The sequence below is a fragment of the Hyla sarda genome, chromosome 12, assembly GCF_029499605.1.
Source record: "Hyla sarda isolate aHylSar1 chromosome 12, aHylSar1.hap1, whole genome shotgun sequence".
NCBI classification, from domain to species: Eukaryota; Metazoa; Chordata; class Amphibia; order Anura; family Hylidae; genus Hyla; species Hyla sarda.
The window spans coordinates 84623959-84651454 of record NC_079200.1 but is presented as its reverse complement, the minus strand read 5'-3'; the positions used below and the strand labels follow the sequence as shown (position 1 = coordinate 84651454).

Genomic DNA, 27496 nt, shown 5'->3' with positions numbered 1-27496 from the left:
GATAAGCGACTGTTTCTAAAATGTGATGTACACAAGGTGGTAGCTATAAAGATTATGGATACTATGACTGCAGATGATACAGGTGGCCACCCCTGGAGAAAGACTTAACGTTGCGCAGTAGACCGCTCTCATACTGTCTAAAGGTTAGACTAATTTGCAGCAACATGACTAACCCAACATTAGATGCTTTGTTTTTACCATAAATAAAACCGTATTAAGCAAATGCTTCCATTTATTCACAGTTCAGAAGGAAAATAAACACATAGAAAAAGAGAGGCAGAGACTGACTAAATGGTGACAATGTGGTAAGTGCTTCTTGCAGAGAGATGCAGGCGGGAGTCAAATCCAACTGTACAATAAATTAATTGCTATTAAATGGGGCACAGACGAGAATCTTTACCATCAGAGCTGCAATGAGGAGCCTTCAGTACAGGCGCTTGGAGGGGTGGCACTAACCAAAGTAGAATGTCTGCATCCTAAAATCCAACACCAATACACTGACCATGCAGCAACCCTTTACACAACTCCAAAATTACCCTTCAGAGGATCACACCAATGTCACGCTAGCAATCTGCAGATATCCCTGGAGGAACTGAAGAGCATCTGCATTTAGACTGCTGCTGATCATGGAGGGGACCTAGGAGACAGGATACATCATTAGTACAGCACAGCCATCTAATAACTGGATATAAGTCACACAAATTGGAAGATGGGCTTACCTGTCCAGGGCAGGATGCAGATAACTTATGAAGAGACTGTGCCAGGAGTATTTTGGGATTGCTGACCATGTCCCCTATAGGATCACGCTCTTTCTTGCCAGCAAAAGCCAATTGAGAGAAGGCTGTTTGGTACCCGGGGGTATCTTCAATGTCAATGAAGTGTTCATCATCTGGAATGGTGTCATCTTCAGGCAGCTCAAACAGACCAATCAGAGCCTGCAATAGCGGGGTCCTGACATGAGGGAAGAGAAGGAAATATAACAAAAACTAAAATGATACACTTTAGCTGTGATAGGAATGGCACTAAAGACTGCACTGCAGGGAGTGAGTGTAACTGCAGAAGGGCAAAACACTCCCCGACCACATTAACTCAATCTATTCTAGCACTACTCAGCATCAAATGCCCTTACCACAGCTTGGTGTACTCTGCTTCCATCATCTGAGGGCATTCTGTCAACAACTTTGTTATACCAACTGCACAGATTTTCTTCTCTATTGGCCCTGATACTTTCTGGATTTCAGGGATAATGATCTTTTCTACAACCATCCCAAACATCCTGTAAGAAAAGGAACTTAATGAACTTAAAAAAGAATCCAAGGTCATGAAGACAAATCAAAGGTGACAGGACACAGATGTCAGTAACCTCACTCACTTGGGCTGAATGCTGTCAATCATTTCTTGTAAACCTGCAGCCCCATATTTGACACAGTAAAGATTTAGGAAGACCAAGAAACCTTAAAAAAGAGAAAACAAGACAATTTCAGGCGATCAGTGCAACCCTTTATCAGCCACTTGGAGCCTGGAGAGATCTGTCACATGAAATAATTCCATAAGCAGAAGAAACATTTTCTTCATATCGAGGGGTTCTTCACAGCAATTTGTACCCACAATATAGATAAATAAAAGGCAGCGTGCTCTAAGCGTGCTTTGGAAGAGAGGCAGCTTTAAGAGAGTTCTAAAACAGTTGTGAGTGTTACTTTCCTTACACTGTAGCGACTAACTCACAAGGTCTACTTAGATTTTATTTCTAATAGTTACTGTCTTTTTTCGGCTGTTAATCTGTGAAATCCCATAACTAGATGGCCTCCATGTTGGAAAACGCAGTCCGGTGCACATCTTGCGCAATGTATGCAATCCTTGAACAGCAGTTTGAGGGTGCATATTGTTGTGCGAGATGCGTGCAAGTTTTTCATTTGGAAGCCCAGATCCTGGATCTAGAGGAGCAACTGGCAACATTGAGACGCAATGACAACTTGGAGGAGTCTCCTGCTCACTGAAAGTACTCTCCAGGGCAGAGGTGGGGGGAGGATAGTGGGACGGAGGTTCAGGACAATCAGACAGTTAGCTGGGTTAGTCAGAAAACAGGGTAGAAGGAAGGGTGTCAGGGAGACTAGTCCTGAACAGGCACACCCCAACAAGGTTGCCCGGTTAGTGGATGAAGGGGATGCCATTTCAGAGCTAGCTGTACTGTAGCAGATCTCTGACTACCAGGGGGGTGTCTGCTCCAGTATGGAGGGAGGAGTGCAGAGCAGGCCAGACAGGTACTGGTAGTGGGAGACAAAGAACAGGATTGCCAAAAAGTGTTGTCTTCCTGGCGCTCACGGATCAGGTGACCGGTTGCTGGGTGGGGCTGGAGAGGACCCAGCAGTCATGGTGCATATTGGCACCAATGACAAAGAGGTAAGTGGAGTGGAGCTTAAGGCAAGGACCTCAATGTAATATTTTCTGAAATATTACCTGTACCGCGAGCCACAACAGAGAGGCAGCGGGAGATTAGGGAGGTAAACAAGTGGTGTAGGAAGGAGAGGTTTGGGTTCATGGAGAACTGGGCCGACTTAGCTGTCGGATACCGGCTCTACCATAGGGACGGGCTGCACCTCAATGGGGAGGGTGCAGCTGTGCTTGGGGAGAGGATGGCTAGAAGGGTGGTGGAGTGTTAAAACTAGGTCCAAATACAGCTCTGCTAAAATCTAAGTGTGGGATCTCTGTGTGCAGATATACGGGTGGTTGTTGCAATGTAAGTTGCGGAGGTGCTCTGACTAAGCACAGCCTAGGCCAGACTAAGCATGTAACCCGTGCGAAACAAGGGCTGCTGTCACCTTCCACATGAACATCGGGGAGGGACACAAGAGGGGGGGGGGGGGAGGGGGGTATGTGAGTATTTTTTGCAATTAAGAAGATTGAGAAGAAGCGGTGAGTTGCCGACTACTTTTTGTTCTTTGTATCGTGTTTAAACTAGGGGCTGGGGGAGGGAACCAACAACAGAGGGGGAAGATAGTGTAGATAGAGTGGAGGGGGGACTTAATGTACCTGGGGGTGGAGCGGAGGGAGGTGTCAGAATAGTTAATAGGGATAGTCTTCATAGGGAGGGGGGGGGGGAGAATTATGACATAGTGGGTATAACAGAGACTTGGTTGGACGATGGCTGTGACTGAGCGGTCCACATAAAGGGTTATAGTCTATTCAGGAAGGATCGCACAAAAACGGAAAGGGGGAGGAGTTTGTCTATATGTAAAGTCCAGTCTGAAGGCCACACTGCGGGAAGATATATGGGAGGGAAACGATAACGTGGAGTCGTTATGGGTAGAAATTATATGGAGCTAAAAATACAAATTCTGATAGTGGTTTGCTATAACCCACCAAACATAATGGAAGAGGCAGAAGATCAATTACTGAGGTAAATAAACAAGGCAGCAAATCAGAATGATGTGATAATAATGGGGGACTTTAACTATCCTAATATAAACTGGGAAACAGACCTGTGAATCTCAGAGCATGTATTAATATGTCATTGATCAGTGTTATCGGCGCTTGACTGCTCCTGTCTGGATCTCGGGCACGGAGCAGTCATTCGCCGATCGGACCCAGAGGAGGCAGGTAGGTATCCTCCCGGGGTCCTGTAAGCTGTTCAGGATGTCGCAATTTCACCGCGACGGTCCCGAACAGCCCGACTGAGCTGCAGGGATACTTTCACTTCAGACGCGGCGGTCAACTTTGATTGCTGCGTCTGAAGGGTTAATACAGGGCATCAGTGAAGTCCTGTATTAGACGCGGGTCCCGGCCGTTGATGGCCGCAGGGACCGACCCGATACCACCGCGTGACCTTGCGTTATATCGCGGGAGTCGGCGCAGGACATAAATATACGTCCTGCGTCGTTAAAGAGTTAAACAAATTATCCTCAACTGTATTCACCCAGGAAAATGAATTGTCAGGTGAAATACAGCGAGATAGGGTTAACTCCCCAACTAACAAAAGGAAGTACAGTGCCGCCTACAAAAATGGAGATTTTATGGTAAGTCTAAAAAAATCTCCCTCAGAGGATCCATTGGGGGACACAGGAACCATGGGAATATCTTGCTGCCACTAGGAGGCTGACACTAAGCATTAACACACAAAAAAAAACAAAAACCTGCTCCTCCCACCTGGATATACCCCACCCACTGACTGAGCTAATCTGTATTAATCCCAAAGCAGTAGGAGTAACTGAAAATACCACAATAGTCCGGGAAAGGCCCAGCCAAAAACAAGTGAACCACTGGCTGAACCTTAGGCAACAGACCCTTAGGTCAACAAACTAAGAACCAACAGGGTGGGAGCTGTGTCCCCCAATGGATCCTCCAAGAAAGATTTTACGTTAAGTCTATAAAAAAAAAAAAAAAAAAAAAAAAAAAAAAATCCTTTTCTTGTTCAGCTCCATTGGGGGGACACGGGAACCGTGGGACATACCAAAGCAGTCCCCAAGGTGGGAAAACAAGACCAACCAGAATTCATGGCAACGCCACCTGCAGCACCTTACACGCCAAACTAGCGTCAGCAAACGCAGAAGTGTGCACCTGGTAAAACTTAGTGGACTTGTGCACGGAAGACAAAGTGGCAGCTTTACACACCTGCAGGGTCGAGGCCCTGTTTAAGACCACGGAGAAACGTCCAGTACAGCCGTCCTGCTTCCAGGAGGGGCAGGACTTGAAGGAAGGTGTGTTCCTAGACTGCTTGTCCTGATTCCCTGAAACAAGGGAACGAAAAGGAAGTAGCCTTACGGCGAGAATCGGTGCGACGCACCCTGTGTTCTGGGGAAGCAGAGAGCTCTTACCCCCCGTAGCTTCAGAGATGATTTCATCCAGTCTTTTGCCAAAAAGACAGCCACCAGTAAAGGGCATCTCAGTGAGAGATTTCTTGGAGGCCACGTCAGCATTCCAAGCCTTCAACCACATACAGCAGCAAATAGCTACGAAGTTCCCAGAAAGCTGCACAGTGTGCAGATTCCAAGGAAGCCAAACATAAATAAATCGCCAGCATTGGAGATCTGGAGTGCTATGTCAGCCAGATCATCAGGAGGAGCCCCGGATAAAACACCTTGGCGAAGTTGAGAGGCCCAGGCCGACAGGGCTTTGGATACCCAAGTCACGGCAAAGCCCGGCAGTAAGGATGAGCCAAACGCCTCAAAGGCGTATTTCACCAAATGTTCAATCCACTTGGTCTTTGAAAGAAGCTGCATCAGCCAGAGGAAGAGTGGCGAATTTGGATAAGCGAGAGACTGGAGGGTCCACTAAAGGCGGGGCAGTCCATTTGGAGACCAGGTCCTTGGTAAATGGAAACACAGCCTTCAACCGTTTAGACCCTTGGAAGCATTTCTCCGGTTGCTTACAGGCAGTCTCCAGCAGGTCATCAAACTCCTTATGAGAAATGAAGACCTTGGGAGAGCGGTGAGTGTGGCGGAAGGAAACTTCAGGAGCAGGATCCTAAAGTTCCAGGGTCCTGTAGGTGAAAGTTGTCCCTGACAGCCGACACCAAGCTGTCCACCATGTCAGACATGGATGATAGCTCTTCAGATTCCGATTGCGGATCCGTGTCTGAGTCCACCTGTTCCCCAGGAGACCCGGAACGAACAGTGGAGGCTCCAGAGCTAGGTAACACGGATCTGGCATGATGGGCCGGAGATCGGGAATGGGCCCTAAGGGGGGGAAGACCACGCTACCTAGAAGATGGGGACCTGGAGCGAGAGTGGCGAGGAGACCTATGCTCAGGGGAGGAATCGGAATAAATGACCCAGGGACGCAGAGTCGGTGCCCCTAGAACGCCGAACTCACCTCCCGCCCGGGAAGGTGGATGCAAGGAGGAATGCTTTTAAGGCAGTAGCCACCTCTCTCGAAACCTGCGCCAGATCAGAGATCATCTGAGACCGTGAAGACACCCAAACCAGAGGAGGGTCAGAGACCACGCACTCCAAGGAGCTAACCTCGGTGGGTTGATTGGGGCGTGAGGCTAGGTAGGCAGGACAGGTGGACTCAGCCGAACCGACCGGCAGTTTAACTTTAAATCCCACGCAAGCATAGTAAGTAACCAGGGCAGCCTGTCAGAGGGTTCAGAGCTGGGTACAGACATTGTAAAACAGATAAAAGTCAGCTATCCCAGAGACAAAAGGAACAAGCTCACCCAGGTTCCTGTGTCCCGAAGTCGTGGTAGGCTTGCAGGGAGCAGATCCCTGGCAGGGGGAAGCTTGCAGTAATAGGATCAGCTGCTTGCAGCAACAGGAGAAACCTCAGCAAGAGCAGGTTTCGACCACAGGAGCAGCTTCATCAACAGGAGGAGGCTCAGCAGGAGGCGGCTGCGGTCACAGGGGCAGCTTGCAGTAGCAGCCTATAGTACACGGTCAGACCTGCGGTGAGAGAACTGCTGAGAGACCACAGCTGCACGCCATTCTGCTCAGAAACCCTCCCTCTGCAGAGCACGTGACCCCTCGTGGCCTCCGATAGGTTAAAAGAATTGGAGGAAGGAGACTGGTGACCCCTGCAGCGCATAGGATTGGGAGAGCATGCAACGCATGAAGAGGGGGCGGAGCTACCCGCTGAGGGGAACAAGCCGAAGCCACGGGTTAAATTTATGGGTGGCTGCCGGCTGTGAGTCCCGCTGCCCATGCCTCACTTGTGGGAGAGAACTGAGCCTGGCCGTGGTCTCCGGATAAGTGAAGATGGCAGCCAGGACTGATGTAAAGGTCCGTGCTGGAGAATAGAGCGGACACACGTGCAACAGCCAGAAGGCTGTCGCAACAGCAGCAGATCCTAGAGAAAGAGCCCCTGCATGCAGCTGCAAAGCGACCACATAAAGAGAGCCCTAATTAGAGGACAGGGACAGAATACTTAAGAAGTCCCAGATACTCACCCTGAAGTCTTCGACCAGCCAGGTGCCAGCTGCATCATACCAGGCTGCAAGAAGCGGGGTGAGCAGAGGCAATAGGTGACCCGGACCCAAGGTACATCCTTAAAGTGCTGGTCGGTGGCGAGTAAGGGTTAATGCTCCATACTATGAACCATGCCCTTCCTTCGCAAGTGTGGGGTTGGAGGGGGCATGCTCCTGTCACCCCAACCTAGGACGAAAAAAAAAAAAAAAAAGATAAAAATCTAGACTAACACTAGAAAATAGTAGACAAGTTCTGGAGAGCTCCAGACCTGCCTCATAGGACACTAAGCTAAAAACTGATTAACTCAGAGTCAGTGGGTGGGGTATTTCCTGCCTGGAGTAGCAGACCTCTTTTTTGTTAATGCCTAGCGTCAGCAAGATATACCCAAGGTTCCTGTGTCCCCCAATGGAGCCGAACGAGAAAGTCAAAATAGAAAAATCGCCAGGTCCAGATGGCATTCACCCCCGTGTTCTTAAGGAAGTAATGTAATAGACAGACCCCTATTAATATAAAGGTACTCTATAGTAAAAAGGACTGTTCCCCAGGACTGGCGCATGGCAAATGTGGTTACAATACTTAAAGGGGACAAACTGTGACCCCGGGAATTATAGACCTGTTAGTTTAACCTCCGCTGCATGTAAATTAAGGGTTTTCTAAGGGATGCTATTTTGGATTATCTTGAAAAAATTAAAAATGTATGACCCCATATCAGCATGGCTTTATGAGGGATCAGTCCTGTCAGACTAACCTGATCAGCTTTTATGAGAAGTGAGCTCCAGAATGGACAAGGGGCAATTGCTGGATGCCGTAGATCTGGATTTTTCCAAAGCATTTGATACGGTTCCACATAAAAGGTTGGTGCATAAAATGAGAAGGATTGGGCTGGGGGAGAATGTGTGTAAGTGGGTAAGTAACTGGCTCAGTGATAGGAAACAGAGGGTGGTTATTAATGGTACTTATTCTGATTGGGTGACTTAATAGTGGGGTACCACTAGTCCTATTCTATTTAATATATTCATTCATGACCTTGTAGAGGGGTTGAATAGTAAAGTAGCAATCTTTGCATATGATACTAAACTCTGTAAAGCGGTAAACACAATAGATGACAGTGCACTGTTTCAAATGGATCTGGAGAGGTTGGAGGTTTGGGCTGGGAAGTGGCAGGTGAGGTAATGCACATGGGGAAGAAAAATCCGGGCTGGGATTATGTATTAAATGGGAGCACACTTGGGACAACTGATGTAGAAAAAGACTTGAGTCTTCGTTAACAGTAAATTTAGCTGTAGTGACCAGTGTCGGGCAGCTGCTGCCAAGGCTAATAAAATCATGGGGTGCATCAATTGGGGCATAGATGCTCACAACAAGGAAATAATTCTACCGCTGTACAAATCACTAGTCAGACCACACATAGAATACTGTGTACAGTACTGGGCACCAGAGTAAAAGAAATATATAGTGGAGCTGGAGAGGGTTCAAAGATGGGCAACCAGGGTAATACAGGGAATGGGAGGATAACAGTACCCAGAAAGATGATCAGAATAAGGGTTAGTTTAGAGGGTGAGGGTTTCACTTCTGAGACCTGATGCGATCCGAAGTTCTTAAGCAGGGGAGCGGGTAGCAAGCTCTGCAACCCTGCGATGTATAGTGTGTTTTAACTTTCATTTTTGAATCCCCCGAGGGGAGCCCTGAATGGCCGGTACAGAGGAGCCAATCACGGCTCTCCGCTGGGTTTTTAAAATGAACATTGTGAGTTTCAGCGGGGGCCATATTTATATTAAAATCGCTGTGTGTGTGGCGGGGGGGGGCAAAATATATTCATAGCGCATATATCTAGCCCCCCAGTGCATTTATAATATGCCCCCTGCAGCACATTAAGATATATACCCCCCCTCCCCCGCAGCGCATGTATTATGTACCCTCCGCAGCGCATGTATAATTTACTCAGCACAGCACATCTATATACATATGTCACCACAACGCTATATGTGAAAAGCATTCTAGCAGCAGCATCGGCCGGCCCGATGTGGCAGATAGAAATACATTTGATACATAGTGCTGCAGCGCCATATGTGTATAGATGTGCTTTGGGGGCGGGGGGTAAACATATAGCGTTATCTGCCCCCCACAGCACATCTATATACATATGCCGCTGCAGCGCTATGTATGAAAAGTATTTCTATCAGCAGCATCGGGCTGGGCAATGCTGCTGCTAGAATGTTTTCACATATAGTGCTGCAAGGGCCTATGTATATAGATGCGCTACGCTGGGTATATTATACATGCGCTGCGGAGAGTACATTATACATGCGCTGCGGGGGACACATATGCGCTGCAGGGGGTATATATTAATGCGCCGGCGGGGGTCATAACTTTATTAATGCGCTGCAGGGGTCATATTATAAATGCGCTGAGGGGCTAGATATATAGGCTGTCTGCCCCCCTTGCAGCGCTATATAACTTGCCCCCCACGGCACTTTTAATATACATATGGCGCTCCAGTACCTCAGCCGGACCAGCGCTGAAATCCATATACTTTAATGAGCCGACCAGAGTCATACGGTGACTCCGGTCTGCTCATTTTAGAGCCTTATCAGGTTTTGTGACCGGCCATAAAAGAGGTGTGAATGCAGCCTTACAGGTAACAGATTGTGGCAATGACTACTAGGTGAAGGGCTCCAGTAGCTCAAGTGGGCCAGAGCCATGGTATGTGTATTTTAAAGATTTAAAGATGTTCTTAATAGAAGAAATTAGTAAATAATACGTTATTCTAAAATGTAACTGCTACAAATCTAGAATAAGGAAAATCTGTATAGAATCAGAAAATTCTCCAATACAATATGGAAGGGGAACTTACTCTTGACAAACTTGGTGGTTTTGGTGTTTTGTAACCTTTGGAAAAGCACAATGAAGATCTGTCTCTTGTATTGATCCACACATTCTCTGCAAGGAAATTTCACCGACAATGAAGTCACCAAGAGAAAAATACAGCTTTATTCCTCTCCTCCCCCCTACCCCTCTTCTACAACTAACTGCTAAACACACTAGATGGATGAAATGGATGAAGTTGTCTGATTGTATAAAAAAAAAAAAAAAAAAAAAAGGCCAATTTATTAAACTAAAATTAAATACATAAATTTATGAACAATAAAGTTGATAAAAATTGATGATTTGAACCAAAATGATTGTTCATTGGGTGAAATTTTTGCCAACCAATAGGAAAAATAGGAATAGGAAAACTGGCATAGCAAAACCTATCCCCCAAGGATGAGGGATAAATGTCAGATTCGCTGACAGATTCTCATGTACTGGGCCCAGGCTCTCCTCAATGGGGCAATCGACCACCGCACGAAGCAGCGGCCGACACGCACCTTTAATGCAGTTGGCCATAACGCTACATTTTGCAATGTCAGGCTTTCCCATATAGCTGCATGCTTTGTGCGGTGGTCGACACGCCCCATTCTGGAGGAGAGCCGGGGCATGTGTGTGCGTGTGCGTGCGTGGTCGAGCCCCTGCGATCTTACTCTTATCCGAAAGATAGGAGATAAGTTTTGCTTTCCCGGAGTTCAAAACCATTGCTCATCACATCATGATCAAGCACTCAACCATTAAAGTACTGATGTGTATGGCCACATAAGGCTTGCCTATCAGTGTTAAGTCTGGGAAACCCTTTCCTGATCCCTGGGAAGTTACTCACAGAGGGAGGTGTTCAATAATGCTGTTCATTAAATAAAAACCCTGGTGGTCATTTGCTTTGGAGGCAATGAGTTTCTGGAAGACGCCAAGAAGTCCAGGCTGAAATACAAGCACAAAAAAACAAAAACAAATTTAACAACTCAAGACAGACATCATCTGCTGGAGCATGGCCAGTGTAAACAGCAAACCTCACATTCTAGCAATAAGGCTCATGAGCTATATTGCATAGTCCATTTTATTTTGTAGTATGAAGTGGATGGCGCGACTTAAAGCACAACTGTCACAAAGAATATGCTTGTGAAGCTGCACACACCGTGCACTAGGGCTTCACAAGCATATTCTAGGCAAACCTTTAGTGGTACACTAGGCTGCTTTATACTTACAGAATTAAGCTTTATAACACCCTTGGGAGTCAGGCCGACAGTCAGGGAGGCGGAACCCAAGGTCTGCTCTGCTCCGGCCCTTTTTGTGCATATGTCGCTCAACTGATTGACAGCCAGGGCACACTGGCATCAGAGAGACACAGGGCCGGCTGTCAATCAAATGTGCGATGTAGGCAGAAAAGGCGGTGCGGCCCGGAGTATAGTGGACCCAGACTCTCAGCCTGACTCCCGTGGTTAATATAAAACGTAATTCTTTAAGTATGAAGCAGCCTAGCATACCACTAAAGGTATGTCTAGAATATGCTTGTAAAGCCCTAGTGCACAATGTGTGCAGCTTCCCAAGCATATTATTTGTGACCGTTTTGCTTTAACTCTTGCTATTCAAGAGGCAAGACAACGAATGAATAATTACTAGCAAAGGCTCAAGTGTTTCCATCTGCTTAACCTCAACTGCATAAAAGTAGTGTTGGGCCTAAAACATTACAAAAGTAAGAGCCCTTACTGGATGACCTGGGATAAGAGTACCATACCAGCAAATTTATGCGGGGGTAACATGGTCGACAAAAAAGCTACTCACTATTTTATCGGTGGCATTGGCTGCAATCGTCCGTGCTCCTCTTTCGAGGTAAGCTTGTAAGAGTCTCACCAGGGGTGGAATATTTCCTGTTCTCTCCCAAAGAACTGGCTGCAGCAGGTGTGGGAACAAAGCCATGTAGGAGGTGGGGATGTCATCTTTGTGCATCTCCAAAAGCAGAGACATCACTTGGAAAACATACGGCATAAACTCTACAGAAATATAAAAGGAGATTTTTTTTTTGTACTCAGCGTAAAATCTTTCTCGTAGCCTTCATTTGGAGACACATAGACCATGGGTATATGCTCTTGCTACTAGGAGGCGCTGACCCTAGGAAAAAAAGTAGTCTCCTCCCTGGCAGGATATACCCGCCCACTGGAAGTGAGGTAATGAGTTTTGTCACAAAGCAGTAGGACAAGCCAACCAAGAGACAAGTCCGAAGGACCCTAGAAAGGAATCCCGGAGAAACACTCAAGAACCAGAAAAGGCTAGCTGGACAAGAATGAAGACATGGGTGGGTGCTGTGCTCCCCAATGAAGGCTAAGAAAGAGAATTTACGGTGAGTACAAAAGACTTCAGTCGCTCTTCATTGGGGGACACACAGACCATGGGATGTACCAAAGCAGTCCCTGGGGTGGGAGGAACACCACCAGAGGAAGGGCGTCAGTCCGGAGACTGAACCCCAGCCAGCCGTAAGACTCACGGACGAGACCCTGGGCTAAAAGGCAACAGAGGCCTGGAACTGAGCATCCGGTTAACACTGTCCATGGAGATGGACTAGGATGCCTTAGGAGGGACTCTAAACCAACAGGCCACACAGAGAGACAAGAAGGGGCAATGCAGAGACCCGATGGGCAGAACCAGGTATGCAGGGGGGGGGGGGGTGACAGCAGGGTACAACCTCCAGACGCTGGCCGTTGGCTAGAAGGGGTTTAAACAGTACATACTCTATGTCTGTGCCCCTTTGTCGCATATGGGGGAAAAGGTAGCGCCATGCTCCTGAACCCCCACCTGAAAATGAGAAAAAAAAAAAGCTAACTAAACAGCCATTACTAGGGAAAAAAAAAATAAACAGGTCTGGGGAGCACCCAAACCTGTCTTGCCTCCTACTGACAAGCTAAAACGGATAACCTCACTTCCAGTGGGCGGGAGAAGCAGACTTTTTCCTAATGTCGGCGCCTATACCCAAGGTCTCTGTCTCCCCCAATGAAGAGCGACCGAGAAACAGTGTTCAGCTATTTCTACAAGCTTCTTTCCCAGGTAGTACTGATCAGATGACACAAGGGTCTTCCCTGATGACTAGCTCTGGCAGCAATAAAGTGATGACCGGTTCCCTTTAATCAAAACAAGGTAAGGTGTGTATGGATTCTGGCACTGTGAACCTATATCAGAAGACGTTGGGGTTCAACTGACCAGGCACAGTTCTGGTGGCCTTTTCCCCCTGTAACCTCAGTGTTCGAATATTACTGGACAGAAGTGGATCTTAAATTACTGAAGAATGCATGAGGCCCAGGAGAAGAATAACAGATAACAGCCACAAAAGATATGTAGACAAGTATTTTACCCACTTTCCTACGCATGGTGCCCACAGACTCATCACTGAACACCCACCTTGCACATCATTCTGGAGGATATCTGTGAAGACCAGGAACAGCGCCTCTTCAAAGCTGGTAACAGCAGTTGGGTTGGCTCTGCAGGTGATTCTTATCGATAGACAGATGGACTCAAACAAGTAATGATTGAAATGAGGCTTGCTGGGATTCTAGAGAGGAGAGAAGAGCTGACTGCAAAATATTTGGAGGCCTAGCACTGTATGATGTGCTCCATGCATAGACAGACACTTACCTTACTGACCGCCAGTAGTTTCTGTGTAAGTTGTGGTATGACTGATGGGATGTATGGGATGATGGCTTCTTGCAACAGGGAGAAGCTCCTCATGATTGCTGCCACACAAAAGAATCATGTGATTACGAGGTCACCATGTGCAATCTGCTGCAAGCCCTGTCTTCTAGAATTAGCCCCCCAATCAGGGTTCACTCAGCAATGCTACTATATTCTAAGCAGCCCCTTCCTGCTAGGATTCCCACTAGGTAATCTGAAAAATCGCACTATATGGCAAGTACAGAGAAACTACAAGGCCTGCAGTGCTTGCCACTTACCTTTCATGATGTACTCATTCTCCGAGGAGCCAGGCAGGGAGAGTGCCTTGAACAGATTGGACAGAAGTTGTTCTGTGTTTGGTAACATGTCAGCAGCAGAGATGCTGGGGATAGAGACATAAGCTGACCGTCACAATGCAAAAAAAGAAAAACATGGATAAGGCTCAACCGTATCAGACAGACCAAAGACTCCCCAAGCACCCACAATCTGACAAAAACAGTTGGCAGATCATAATGAATATCTTAAAAGGGTGGGGTCACATGTTAAAATCTTTTGATCCATATTAGATTGCCAGCCAACTTATCTTACTGTACCCACATAAGTGAATTCTCTGGTGCCAACGAGGGCTGCAACGATCAATCAACATTATCGATTAAATTCGATAACGGGTTCGTTATAGACGAATCCAGTTATCAAATAATCGGCCGATTCTTTGTCCGGGTTCAGGTCAGACGTTAGTCCGCACCGCCGCAACCTCTGTTCAGTTAGTCTAGTCCCTGTCCCACCCTCCGCTACCCACTGCTCACCAATCACATGAGCGGCTGCTTCTCTGAACTCCTCCCCTCCCCTGTCATTTGTGGACGCTCTACACTTATGGAGCCTCAGCTTGCCGTGGAGGAGTCTGTACTACTGCTGCCGGTAGGACAGTTTCCTGCAGTTTAATGCGCCCTGCTCCCGTTACTGCCGCATAGCTTATTGACACACACATGGGGGGAGGGGGGGGGGGGTATCTGCAGAGCATTGCACCCTAGGGTCATCTACAGACACTAGGATGCAATGCTATGCACATACCCATGTGTATAGTAGTGCAAGTGTGTACTATCATGCACATTGCTATACACATGGTAGTATGTGCAGAGCATTGCATCCTAGTGTGTGTACTAGGGATCGACCGATATCGTTTTTTTTTTTTAGGGCCGATACCGATAATCGGAATAAGTTACCGGAATATCGGTATAAGTTATCGGCTATTTATCCCCCCCGCGACACCGCTGCAGATCATTGATTTAAAGCGGGCGCTTTAAATCAATGCACTGCAGTGGCTTTTGCGGTGCCATAGGCCGCCGCCGCCACCCGCTTCTCTCCTCCTACTTGTCAGGGTGGTCCGGCCCATCCATCCTTCGTGTAGTGTCCGGCGGCATTCCGGGTGGAGGGTGAACCGGTCCAGGCTGTACTTCTACGGGGTCCTCTTCTCCACTCCGGGCAGGCTCCGGCCTAGTAACGCAGCATAGACGCCGCTGCGCAGCGACGCACCTGACGTCATGGTGCGGCGGCGGCGTCTATGCAGCGTAATAGGCCGGAGCCTGCCCGGAGTGGAGAAGAGGACCCCGGAGAAGGACAGCCCGGACCGGTTCACCCTCCACCTGGAATGCCGCCGGACACTACACGAAGGATGGATGGATGGCCCTGACCACCCCCATTACGGGTAAGTTTAATTTTTTTTATTGACTCGGAGGGTGGGGGAGGGGCCCGACCGGTATAGCGGTATGGGCAAAAATCCATACCGTGGGAGAAAAAAAAAACCGCTATCCGGTTCATACCGGTATACCCCCCAGCACTACGGTGGGGGGTCGTCGTCCGCGGTGCGGCGGGCGGGCGGTCACGGTGCGGGGCATTATCGGCCCAGGTAATTGCCGATACCGATAATGACCAAAATCGCGATTATCAGCCGATAATATCGGCCATACCGATAATCTGTCGATCCCTAGTGTGTACTACAGACACAGGGGTGCAATGCTCTACATATACCCCTATGTGTATAGCAGTGTGTGCAGAGAATTGCACCCCTGTGTCTTTAGCACAAACACTAGGATGAAATGCTCTGCACATACCACAATGTGTATAGCAGTGTGCATGTAGTACACACACTACTATACACATGGGGGTTTATGCAGAGCATTCCACTCTTGTGTCTGTAGTACAGACACAAGGGTGCAATGCTCTGCACATACCCCCATGGGTAAAACAGTGTATATAGTACATATACACCGCTATACACATGGGGGGGGGTGCAGAGCATTGCATCCTAGTGTCTGTACTACAGACATGGGTCGGGTGCAATGCTCTACAATCTGCAAATACCCCCACGTGTATAGGAGTGCTATAGAAAAAGTGTAATGTAAATAAACCACCCCCCAATAAAAATTAGCTCCACCTTTTCCTATTGCTGTACAAAAATCGTTAAAAAAAAATGAACCATTAAAATTAGTAAATCATTAACATTTTATTTTAATAGTTCAGACAGTTACTAATGCAGCAGTATCAAATTTACCCTGGTTTCTGTACAGGATCATTAAAGGGGTAGTCCAGTGGTGATTCAGTGGTGAGCAACTTATCCCCTATCCTAAGGATAGGGGATAAGTTTGAGATCGCGGGGGGTCCGACCGCTGGGGCCCCCTGCGATCTCTCTGTACGGGGCCCCGGCTCTCCGCCGAGATAGAGGGTGTCGACCCCCGCTCGAGGCGGCGGCCGACACGCCCCCTCAATACATCTCTATGGCAGAGCCGGAGATTGCCGAAGGCAGCGCTTCGGCTCTGCCATAGAGTTGTATTGAGGGGGCGTGTCGGCCGCCGCCTCGTGCGGAGGTCGACACGCCCCCTTCCAGCGGGCTGTCGGGGCTCCGTACAGGAGATCGCGGGGGGCCCCAGGGGTCGGACCCCCCGCGATCTGCAACTTATCCCCTATCCTTAGGATAGGGGATAAGTTGCTCACCACTGAATCACCACTGGACTACTCCTTTAATAATGACCCTGTATAGCAACCGGCGCAAAACTTAAAAAAATAAAAGTCAAAAATTGCTGTTTGGTCACATCACATGCTAGAATACTTTTAATATGGCCATTGTACATAATTATTCACGTAGAATCAGCTGGACCCCTCATTTTGGCATTGACGTTTTTTCCCCCGATTAATCGATAAAATAATCGACAACTAATAGATTATTAAAATAATAGTTAGCTGCAGCCCTAGTGCCAACCCAGTTACAGATAAGTGTGAGCCTGTATGACAGAAAGGAGCTTACAGGGTAGTGTTGGCAGCACCTCCTCTCATGGTGAACAGTCGCTCCAGTGCATGAGCTGCATACGTGTGAACCACAATGCTCTCCGCCTGCAGGTGAGAGATCAGCAGAGGAATGGCCACAAGCAGCTGCTCTTTAGGAACCTGCAGGATACACAAGACATGAGCCCAACTGCTGCTAAAGCAGTGTTTCTCAAGCACTGTCCTCAAGTACCCCAACAGGTCATGTTTTCAGGATTTCCTTAGTATTTCACAGGTGATAACTGTGGTGATTCCTGATTCACTGACCATAATTATATCACCTGATTATATCGCCTGATAAAGACTAAGGAAATCCTGAAAACATGACCTGTTGGGGGTACTTGAGGACCTCGCTTGAGAAACACTGTGCTAGAGCACAATACCACATTAAGAATAAAACACTGTACAAAAAAATACCATGTAGTGCTGGGCGGTATATCGGTTCATACCAAATACCGGTGTGTATTTTCTTTACGATATCCACTTTTCAGATACCGCAATACCGGTCGGGCCCACCCCCCGAATGAATTATCAGCCGCAGCGCGTTGTCCCCACATCGGGGAACTAATCACATATGACCCGCAAGCGCTGCACATCCTCCCCACATCGGGTAATGAATGATTTGTGAGACGCGGGCGCAGGATTTCTGTTCTGATCGGAGAACCGAAGCTGAACAGAATCCCTGCGCCCGCGGCTCACAAATCATTCATTACCCGACGTGGGGGTGATGTGCAGCGCTCACAGGAGGAGAAGCAGAGCAGCACCTGCGGGTAACATGTGATTACTTCCCCGATGTGAGGGCAGAGCGCTGCGGCTGGTAATTCATTAGAAGGGGTGGGGGGAGCAGTGCCCGCCGGTCATATACGATTAGTTCCCCAGCACCTGATAACTCATTCGAGGTGGGGAGGAAATGAGTGAAAGAAAATAAAAATAGTTACTGTGAAACTGCCATAATTTTGAAAAATTCAGCGATATGCATTTTTTTGTCATACCGTCCAGCACTAATACCATGCTCGCAATGGTTGTAATATTGGTCAGTCACCTGATTTCTGAAGAACATGATGTACTTTATTCCATCGGCTTTCAATACAGGATATTCATTAACTGGAAAAATTAATACACCATGATAAAAACCAAAAAGGTAACAAACACGAGTTATACAGCCAACCCAACCATTTGCATAATCCATTGGTACCCATCAGTGAGACATCACTTTGGAAATGCAAGGCTCCAGATTAAAAAAAAAACTTACAAAACTGACAAAAAGGAGATGTCTGGGCAGGGGTGTCTTAATAGGTGCACTGGGCTGCATGGAAAAAGAAAAATGTGCATACTTAACCGGCTTGTCCCCCACAACTGCCGGTTTCTCAAGTGTCCGGTCTCTGCCACAGTCCTCTTCCCCACTGACATTTTGTACAGACCGGAGATGCGTGCTTACAATTTTATGCAATAGAGATCAGCTACTGAGCGGGTATTGCCTGTCCACACACACACACAATGTCAGCAGAAGTTTTTAAGAGGACTGCATCAGAGACAAGGCACTTGGATAAGTTGCAGAGGATGGGCAGGGTAACCTCTAAAGTATTCCACTCCTCCCCTTATTTCTCACCATTTGCAGACTTGAGGTCAGGGAGGATGTGATTGATTAAGAATTCTGTAAGGTTGACCAGTTCATTGGCTTGTGTTATCCCATGCTGTGAAGAAAAACAAAGCTTCAACATCAATTCCCGCAAGTGCACATTCAGCTGCAGCAGTATGTTACACAGGAGGAACAGTAGAACCAAACCTTACTTTCTCTAAGCTACCATATAAATACATACTATATACAAGCACACAAATATCAAGTCCTAACAATAAAAGAGTTGCCTGCGCACACTGTACAACAAGGACACCTGCAATCTACAGCAAAGAGGCCTCAATCACACCTTCTGTGTCTGGGCCTTGGATGCCAGCGATGTGACCAGGTAGATAGCAGCATCTTTGTGCTTCCAATTAACAGTCGGGTTCTTGGCATATTCCTGGAGCATGGAATTCACATAACAGGAGAAGATGTTGGTGACTGGACCCTCGAAAAACTTGCACAAACCACGGACCAGATCACAAGCAGCTCGACGTCTGGTGTCAATGTCTGCAAGAAGGTGGAAAAAAATTTCAGATATAAGGGGAAGAACATGTTGACCATGACATGATTGCACCAAGGTGTCAGATTAAATAAGGTCATATGCCTGATTAAACCCTTTGTCTATACTTTGTCTGGCAAGGAAGCCTTCAACAAATAACCCAGAGGATATACAACTCCAAACTTTTCACAAAATAAAGAAACTAAAATATCACAGAACACTTTTATCGGGACTTTACCAGATCCTTCTAGATCCCTCCGAATATATTCCTCAGAATTGTCTTCAAACGCTTCTTCATCAGCAGCTGCAACACAGAAGACACAATAAGACCGAAGACATCACAAACATCCCTCAGACCTCTATCTGGCAGAGAACACCATGCTGGAGTAGCCTTAAGATGTAGCTAGTGGGGGGCAGCAGAATGGCCACATTCTTATCCCTGGACATGGGTCAGTCGCATCTATGGCTTTTCTTGTGATCTTTTAGGGAACATGAGATGTTCTTTACCTCTAAACTCCATGTTGGGAACAATGACTTTCTCACAGATACTGGTCAATGTGTTGGGATCCTCAAAAAGGTTCTTATAGTGTGGGCGCTCACACACCGATGCCAAGAACTGGATGGCATTGCTGACCAACTAAGGAAAATAAAAATAGGGTGAACTGGTATAACACGTCATCTTATCTTGTATGTTTTACAAGTCTGTGCTCTGAAAGCCACAACGGAAATGTTAACGCTTACCAGGTCGTATTTTACTTCCTGGCCAGTGGTCACCAGCAGGTTCCATATTGCAGTGACAAAGCGTGGCAAGTATGCCTGGAATTCTTCATCATATTTCTGTGCGTATAACGCTGCGTTGTCACAGATCTGTGACTTCAACAGCTCCAATAATCCGGCCTCCTCCTCGTCCTGTCATACATGAGAGATTATATTGCAAGCCCACTAGGACATGGTGATCTAAAATTGTACAATGAAGGGGAAAGGGGAGCAATATCTAGTGGTGGATCATAAATACATGGCGGCATAGATGTACCAGGTGCTAAAAGGTTGTAGGCCCAGCCCAGAACTTACTTCAGTCTGGAGAAGCTTGTTGTCTAGGGTAAGAAGGCTATGAAAGTTTGTCATCCAGGTTTCCATGTTATCTTCAAAGAACTCAGGCAGATCCTACAAGGAGAATGAGAATTCTGAATCCTTATCTTTATTTCATAATTTCTTAAAGTATGCAGTGCTCATCCCTATGTGCTGGCAATTTTTCTTCAGTTTGTCATTTATAAAAGCCAATAAAAATAAGGCAAGGAGCTTTTCAGCCTTGACACAGTATACAGCACTGTCACTGTTTTAGGCATAACATGCTCCTAACCAGCTACTGACGCAGAGTAATCACATTTCCATACCTGAAAGTTGAGGCTGTAGAACAACTTGGCAATCAAAATAAGCGAGGAGAAGAGGACCTTTAAAGCACTGACATCACTGGCGTGAGTATTGCACAGACCGATGGTTGCCTAGAAAGAAAAGCAGAAATGCAGGTCGAATCCTCATCATATCTCCAGGACATGCACTGCAGGCTGCTTAGTCAGTGACAGTTCAAAGATTAGTGGAAGACTGATCACTGGGACCTAGGAATCAACCGATTATCGGTTTGGCCGTTATCTGTATCAGCAATTAATAAGGCTTTTGGAGAGAGAAGTTGGTTGGAATGGAAGTCGGGGGCCATGTGCGTTTACAAAGCCCCCCGTGGTGCCAGAACAGTGGACCCCCCCCCACATGTGACCCCATTTCAGAAACTACACCCCTAGCAGAATGTGATAAGGGGTACAGTGAGCATTTACACCCCACATGTGTGACAGATCCTTGGAAAAGTGGATCGTGCAAATAAAAAAAATTGTATCTTTCCTTTTTATGGACCACTGTCCAAAAATCTGTCAAGACACCTGTGGGGTGTTAAGGCTCACTGTACCCCTAATTACATTATGTGAGAGGTGTAGTTTCCTAAATGGTTCCACTGTTCTGGTACATGAGGGCTTTGTAAATGCACATGCCCTTCAATTCCAGCCAAATTCTCTCTCCTGAAGTCCAATGGCGCTCCTTCTCTTCTGAGCTCTGTTGTGCAACCGCAGAGCACTTTACATCCACATATCGGGTATTTCCTTAGTCAGAAGAAATGGGGTTACAAATTTTGGGGGGGCTTTTTCTATTACCCCTTGTGAAAATGAAAACTTTGGGATAACCCCAGCATTTTTGTGAAAAAATATAAAATTTTTCATTTTCATGTCCAGCTTTAACGAAAATTTGTCAAACACATGTAGGGTCTTAAGGCTCAATATACCCCTTGCTACATTCCGTGAGGAGTGTAGTTTTTAAAATGGGGTCACATGTGGGTGTATTTTTTCTTTTTTTTTTTTGCGTTTATGTCAGGACCGCTGTAACCAGCAGCCACCCCTGTGCAAATCACCAGTTTAGGCCTCAAATGTACATAGTGCGCTCTCACTCCTGAGCTTGTTGTGCGCAGAGCATTTTACACCCACACATGTTGTATTTCCAAACTCGGGAGAAATTGCGTTAAAAATTCATATCTCTTATGAAAACAAAAAGTATGGGGCAACACCAGCATGTTAATATAAAAAATTTAATTGGGGACAAATAGCCAGCTGTTGCAAAACTACAATTCCCAGCATGCGCCGACAGGCCATGCATGCTGGGAGTTGTAGTTTTACAACAGCTGGAGGCACACTGGTGGGGGAAACACCTAGTTAGGGACGGTTACCTAACTCCGTGTTTCCCCATCAGTGTGACTCCAGCTGTTGCAAAACTACAATTCCCAGCATACAGGTACGCCCTTGGTACCCAACAGGTTAAAGAGTACCTGTCACCAAACAATTTTTTTTTAGAGACTCCTGACACATCCTCTGTACATCATTAACATGCTTCAAGATACAAGCCTTCATTTTACAGTTTGTACACCAGACTTACATCTTGTCACACTCCGTACAAGCTACAAGACACGAAACCTCATCAAAATGGCAATTTATGTACTCTAATCTTATGTCTGTTTTGTCTGTGTGAATAGAAAACGATGAGATAGTCCGCCTCATAGACAAGCTAATATAGCCTCATCAACTTCCAGGTCCCACAATATGGTAAAACTGAAATGCTTATTTTCTATTGGTTAGTATGATTCCAAGTAGAGCTGCAACCATTAATTGACAAAATTCTATATCAGGATTGTTGTCAAATAAGATTGTTATCAAATCCAGTTATCAAATAATCCCACTCCGAATTGTTGTTCAGGAAAAAAAAAAAAAAAATTTGATAAATCAAAATAGATGTCATAACACCGATTTTTAAAGAATTTGCAAGTTACCGTGGAAACTAAGTATTTGGTCAATAACAAAAGTTCATCTCAATACTTTGTTATATACCCTTTGTTGGCAATGACAGAGGTCACTCGTTTTCTGTAATCCTTCACAAGGTTTTCACACACTGTTGCTGGTATTTTAGCCCATTCCTCCATGCAGATCTTCTCTAGAGCAGTGATGTTTTGAGGCTGTCGCTGGGCAACACTGACTCAACTCCCTCCAAAGGTTTTTCTTTGGGGTTGAGATCTGGAGACTGGCTAGGCCACTCCAGGACCTTGAAATGCTTCTTACGAAGCCACTCCATTGCCCGGGCGGTGTGTTTGGGATCATTCTCATGCTGAAAGACCCAGTCACCTTTCATATTCAATGTCCTTGCTGATGGAAGGAGGTTTTCACTCAAAATCCCACGATACATGGCCTCATTCATTCTTTCCTTTACACAGATCAGTCATCCTGGTCCCTTTGCTGAAAAACAGCCCCAAAGCATGATGTTTCCTCCCCCATGCTTCACAGTAGGTATGGTGTTCTTTGGATGCAACTCAGCCTGAGATCCAGGCTTGAGCAATCGACCGCCAACAACACTGATCAATGCAATGCTATGGCAAAGCATTGATCAGTGTATTCAGTCAGTGTAATGCATGTTCTAGTCCCCTATGGGGGCTAGAAAATTGCAAAAAAAAAGTTAATGATCAAAACTAAAATTTTACGAATAAAAACTTCAGATCACTGCGCAAAAAAAATGAGCCCTCATACCACCCTGTATACAGAAAAATAAAAAAAAATGTATAAGGGTCAGAGAGGACTGTTTTAAACATACTAATTATGGTGCAAAATGTAAAGCATTATTTTAAGAAGGTGATGAGGAAAAAACGAAAGTGCAAAAATGGAAAAACAGTGGTGCTTAACCCCTTAAGGACCACAGAAGTATGCATACATCCAAGCTCCCTGGTAATTAAGGACCAAGGACCAGAATAGGGTGACTGCTAATACCTATCAGCAGGCACCCCGTGCAAATGACCCCCATGTCTGCAAATTCACACCAGCGATTCCGGGTCTCCGGTGACCTGGAAAATAAGGGGGTCGGGGTTGTCCAAGACACCCACGATCCCCCTGTAGGGATAGGAGTGAGGTTGCAGCAGTGCCACCCCTTCACCCATCGGCGGCGGCAGCGGTGATCGGCAGCAGAACAAGACGGTGATCCGGCTCCCTGGATCCTACGGAAGCCGGTGAGTTGCCTAGCAACATCTGGAGGGCCACAGTTTGGAGATCACTGTGCAGTGGTCTATAAACTGTAGCCCTCCAGATGTTGCAAAACTGCAAATCCCAGCATGCCCAAACAGCAAACAGCTGTCTTGGCATGCTGGGAGTTGTAGTTGCGTACCTCCAGCTGTTGCATAACTACATCTCCCAGCATGCCCTTCGGCGATCAGTACATGCTGGGAGTTGTAGTTTTGCAACAGCTGGAGGTTTGCCCCCCCCCCCCACACAAACACACGTGAATGCACAGGGTACATTCACACGGGCGGGTTTACAGTGAGTTTCCCACTACACGTTTGAGCTGCGTCAAATTTTTTGCGGCAGCTCAAACTCCTAGCGGGAAACACTGTAAACCTCCGCCTGTGTGAATGTACAGTAAAAAAGCTACACTAACACATAAATAAAGGGTAAAACACTACATATACACCCCTTACACTGTCCCACCCAATAAAAGTGAAAAACTTATTGTACGGCAGTGTTTCCAAGACGGAGCCTCCAGCTGTTGCAAAACAACAACTCCCAGCATTTTCGGACAGCCACTGCCTGTCCAGGCATGCTGCGAGTTTAGCAACAGCTGGAGGCACGCTGTTTGAGAATCACTGGCATAGAATACCCCTATGTCCACCCCTACGCAATCCCTAATTTAGTCCTCAAATGTGCATGGCGCTCTCTCACTTCGTAGCCCCGTCGTCTTTCAAGGAAACAGTTTAGGGCCACATATGGGGTATTTCCGTAGTCGGGAGAAATTGCACTACAAATTTTGGGGGGCTTTTTCTCCTTTAACCCTTATGAAAAAGGTAAAGTATGGGGCTACACCAGCCTGTTAGTGTAACATTTAAAAAAAAATTACACTAACATGCTGGTGTTGCCCCATACTTTTTATTTTCACAAGCAGTAAAAGGAAAAAAAAGACCCCCAAAATTTGCAACAATTTCTCCTGAGTACGGAAATACCCCATATGTGGGCGTAAAATGCTCTGCAGAAGCAAAACAAGGCTCAGGAGTGAGAGCGCACTATGTACATTTGAGGACTAAATTTCTGATTTGCACAGGGGTGGCTGAATTTACAGTGGTTCTGACAAATGCAAAAAAAATACCCACATGTGACACCATTTTGGAAACTACACCCCTCATTGGACGTAACAAGGGGTAAAGTGAGCCTTAACACCCCACAGGTGTTTTACGAATTTTCATTGAAGATGGGGAAAAGAAAAGAATAAAAAAAAATGCTGGTTACCCTAAAATTTTCATTTTCACAAGGGAAAATAGGGAAAAAAGCCCCCAAAATTTGTAACCCCATTTGTACTGAGTAAAAACATACCCCATATGTGGATGTTAAGTGCTCTGCTGATGCACTACAATGCTCAGAAGACAAGGAGTGCTATTGGGCTTTTGGAGAAAAATGTTTTTGTCCAGAATTGAAGGCCACGTGTGTTTACAAAGCCCCCATAGTGCCAGAACAATGGACCCCACCCACATGTGACCCCATTTTGGAAACTACACCCCTCATATTATGTAATAAGGGGTGAAGTGAGCATTTAGACCCCACAGGATAGGGGATAAGTTTTTCACCACTGGACTACTCCTTTAATGCTCACTGGACCCCTTATTACATGCCTTGAGGGGTGTAGTTTCCAAAATTGTATGCCATGTGGGGTTTTTCTTGCTGTTCTGGAACCATAGGGGCTTCCTAAATGGGACATGCCCCCCCAAAACCATTTCACCAAAATCCCATTGTTGCTCCTTCCCTTCTGAGCCCTCTACTGCGCCCGCCTAACACTTCACATACACATGAGGTATTTCCTTACTCAAGAGAAATTGTGTTACACATTTTGGGGCTTTTTCTCTCCTTTTACCCCTTGTAAAATGTCAAAACTGGGTCTACAAGAACATGTGAGTGTAAAAAAAAAAAAATGAAGATTTTGAATTTTCTCCTTCACTTTGCTGCTATTCCTGTGAAACACCTAAAGGGTTAACACTTACTGAATGTCATTTTGAATACTTTGAGGGGTGCAGTTTTTATAATGGGGTCATTTATGGGGTATTTATGATATGAAGGCCCCTCAAATCCACTTCAAAACTAAACTGGTCCCTGAAAAAAATTCAGATTTTGAAAATTGTGAAAAACTGGAAAATTGCTGCTGAACTTTGAAGCCCTCTGATGTCTTCCAAAAGTAAAAACATGGCAACTTTATGATGCAAACATAAAGTAGACATATTGTATATGTGAATGAATATATAATTTATTTGGAATGTCCATTTTCCTTACAAGCAGAGAGCTTCAAACTTGAAAAAATTTAAAATTTAGCATTTTTCTATCAAATTTTGGAATATTTCACCAAGAAATGATGCAACTGTCGACAAAAATTTACCACTAACAAAGTAGAATATGTCATGAAAAAACTATCTTGGAATCAGAATGAAAAGTAAAAGCATCCCCGAGTTATTAATACTTAAAGTGACAGTGGTCAGGTGTGCAAAAAACGCTCTGGTACTACAGTGAAAATTGGCTTGGTCCTTAAAGGGGAACTCCGGTGGACTACAGATATACTACAGAGAAATTTGTGAATTTCTTTTCTGCCTGACAACAGTGGTCTCTGCTGACACCTCTGTCAGTGTCAGGACTGTCCAGAACAGAGGTGTCAGCAGAGAGCACTGTTGTCAGGCAGAAAAGAAATTCACAAATTTCTCTGTAGTATATCTGTAGTATACAGCAGCTGATAAGTACTAGAAGGGTTAAGATTTTTAAATAGAAGTAATTTACAAATCTGTTTTAACTTTCTGGCACCAGTTGATTTGTCAAAAAAAAAAAAAAAAAATTCCACCGGAGTTCCCCTTTAAGGGGTTAAAGAAGTTATTACAGGTCTGTGAGAGCCAGAAATCTTGCTTGTTTGTTATTGACCAAAAATTAATTTTCCACCATAATTTACAGATAAATTCTTTAAAAATCAGACAATGTGATTTTATGAATTATTTTCTTATGTCTCTCATAGTTGAGGTGTACCTATGATGAAAATTACAGGCCTCTCATCTTTTTAAGTGGGAGAACTTGCACAATTGGTGGCTGACTAAATACTTTTTTGCCCCCACCGTATGTATATGTGGACAGAATTTCATGTACTGTTATACTGGTTTTCTCATTAGTGCATTGTATATGTATGTGATTTTTGAGTTCCATTAGGTTGGGTCAATACATTCTATTTTTAATTACCGTATTTATCGGCGTATAACACGCACTTTTTAGGCTAAAATTTTTAGCCTTAAGTCTATGTGCGTGTTATACGCCATTGCCGGCGCCGCTGCCCCGTTGCCTCCCCCCATCCCCGGTGGCATAATTACCTGAGTCGGGTCCGCGCTGCTGCAGGCCTCCGGCGTGCGTCCCCGGCGTCGTTGCTATGCGCTGAACGGCGCGGCGCATGACGTCAGTGCGCCGTGCATAGCAACGACGCAGGGGACGCACGCCGGAGGCCTGCAGCAGCGCGGACCCGACTCAGGTAATTATGCCACCGGGGATGGGGGGAGGCAACGGGGCAGCGGCGCCGGCAATGGGTGCCGCTGCCCCTTCTCTCCCCCTGGCTGTCGGCACCGCTTCTCTCCCTCTGGCTATCGGCGCCGGCACCGATAGTCAGGGGGACAGAACGGGCAGCGGCGCCGATAGCCAGGGGGTGAGAAGGACCGACAGCAGCGCTCTAGACCCCAGGAAAGGCAGGGGGAGAGAAGCGGGCAGCGACGGCCTCTCTCCCCCTGCCTTCCCTGGGGGTATATCGAGGTGTACACGCGCACACACGCACCCTCATTTTACCATGGATATTTGGGTAAAAAACTTTTTTTACCCAAATATCCTTGGTAAAATGAGGGTGCGTGTTATAGGCCGGTGCGTGGTATACCCCGATAAATACGGTATGTTAAATCTGCCACTTGTGGCTCGACATAAGAGGGTGACGTAAACATACCTGCGATAATACAATTCCCCATATAAGTGATGTCAGCCAATATGGCTCATCTGCTTTATTCCG

At 46.2% G+C, this 27496-nt stretch overlaps 1 protein-coding gene across 3 annotated transcripts in view; it reads right to left on the bottom strand.

Moving 5' to 3' along the window:
* Window positions 1-214: 214 nt before the first annotated feature.
* Window positions 215-27496, bottom strand: part of CSE1L (chromosome segregation 1 like) — a 40662-nt gene continuing 13380 nt past the window's right edge. For all 3 annotated transcript variants that reach the window (XM_056548873.1, XM_056548871.1, XM_056548872.1), the window contains 19 exons: window positions 20263-20370; window positions 19940-20032; window positions 19610-19777; window positions 19376-19505; window positions 19107-19172; window positions 18674-18876; window positions 18358-18442; window positions 17791-17852; window positions 16732-16871; window positions 13709-13812; window positions 13395-13492; window positions 13161-13311; window positions 11553-11761; window positions 10594-10691; window positions 9754-9839; window positions 1373-1454; window positions 1130-1276; window positions 720-951; window positions 215-637 (listed from right to left, as the gene is read on the bottom strand). In XM_056548873.1, coding sequence (XP_056404848.1) covers window positions 548-637; window positions 720-951; window positions 1130-1276; window positions 1373-1454; window positions 9754-9839; window positions 10594-10691; window positions 11553-11761; window positions 13161-13311; window positions 13395-13492; window positions 13709-13812; window positions 16732-16871; window positions 17791-17852; window positions 18358-18442; window positions 18674-18876; window positions 19107-19172; window positions 19376-19505; window positions 19610-19777; window positions 19940-20032; window positions 20263-20370 — 2352 coding nt within the window. In that variant the 3' untranslated portion in view covers window positions 215-547. The remainder of the gene's footprint in view (window positions 638-719; window positions 952-1129; window positions 1277-1372; window positions 1455-9753; window positions 9840-10593; window positions 10692-11552; window positions 11762-13160; window positions 13312-13394; window positions 13493-13708; window positions 13813-16731; window positions 16872-17790; window positions 17853-18357; window positions 18443-18673; window positions 18877-19106; window positions 19173-19375; window positions 19506-19609; window positions 19778-19939; window positions 20033-20262; window positions 20371-27496) is intronic.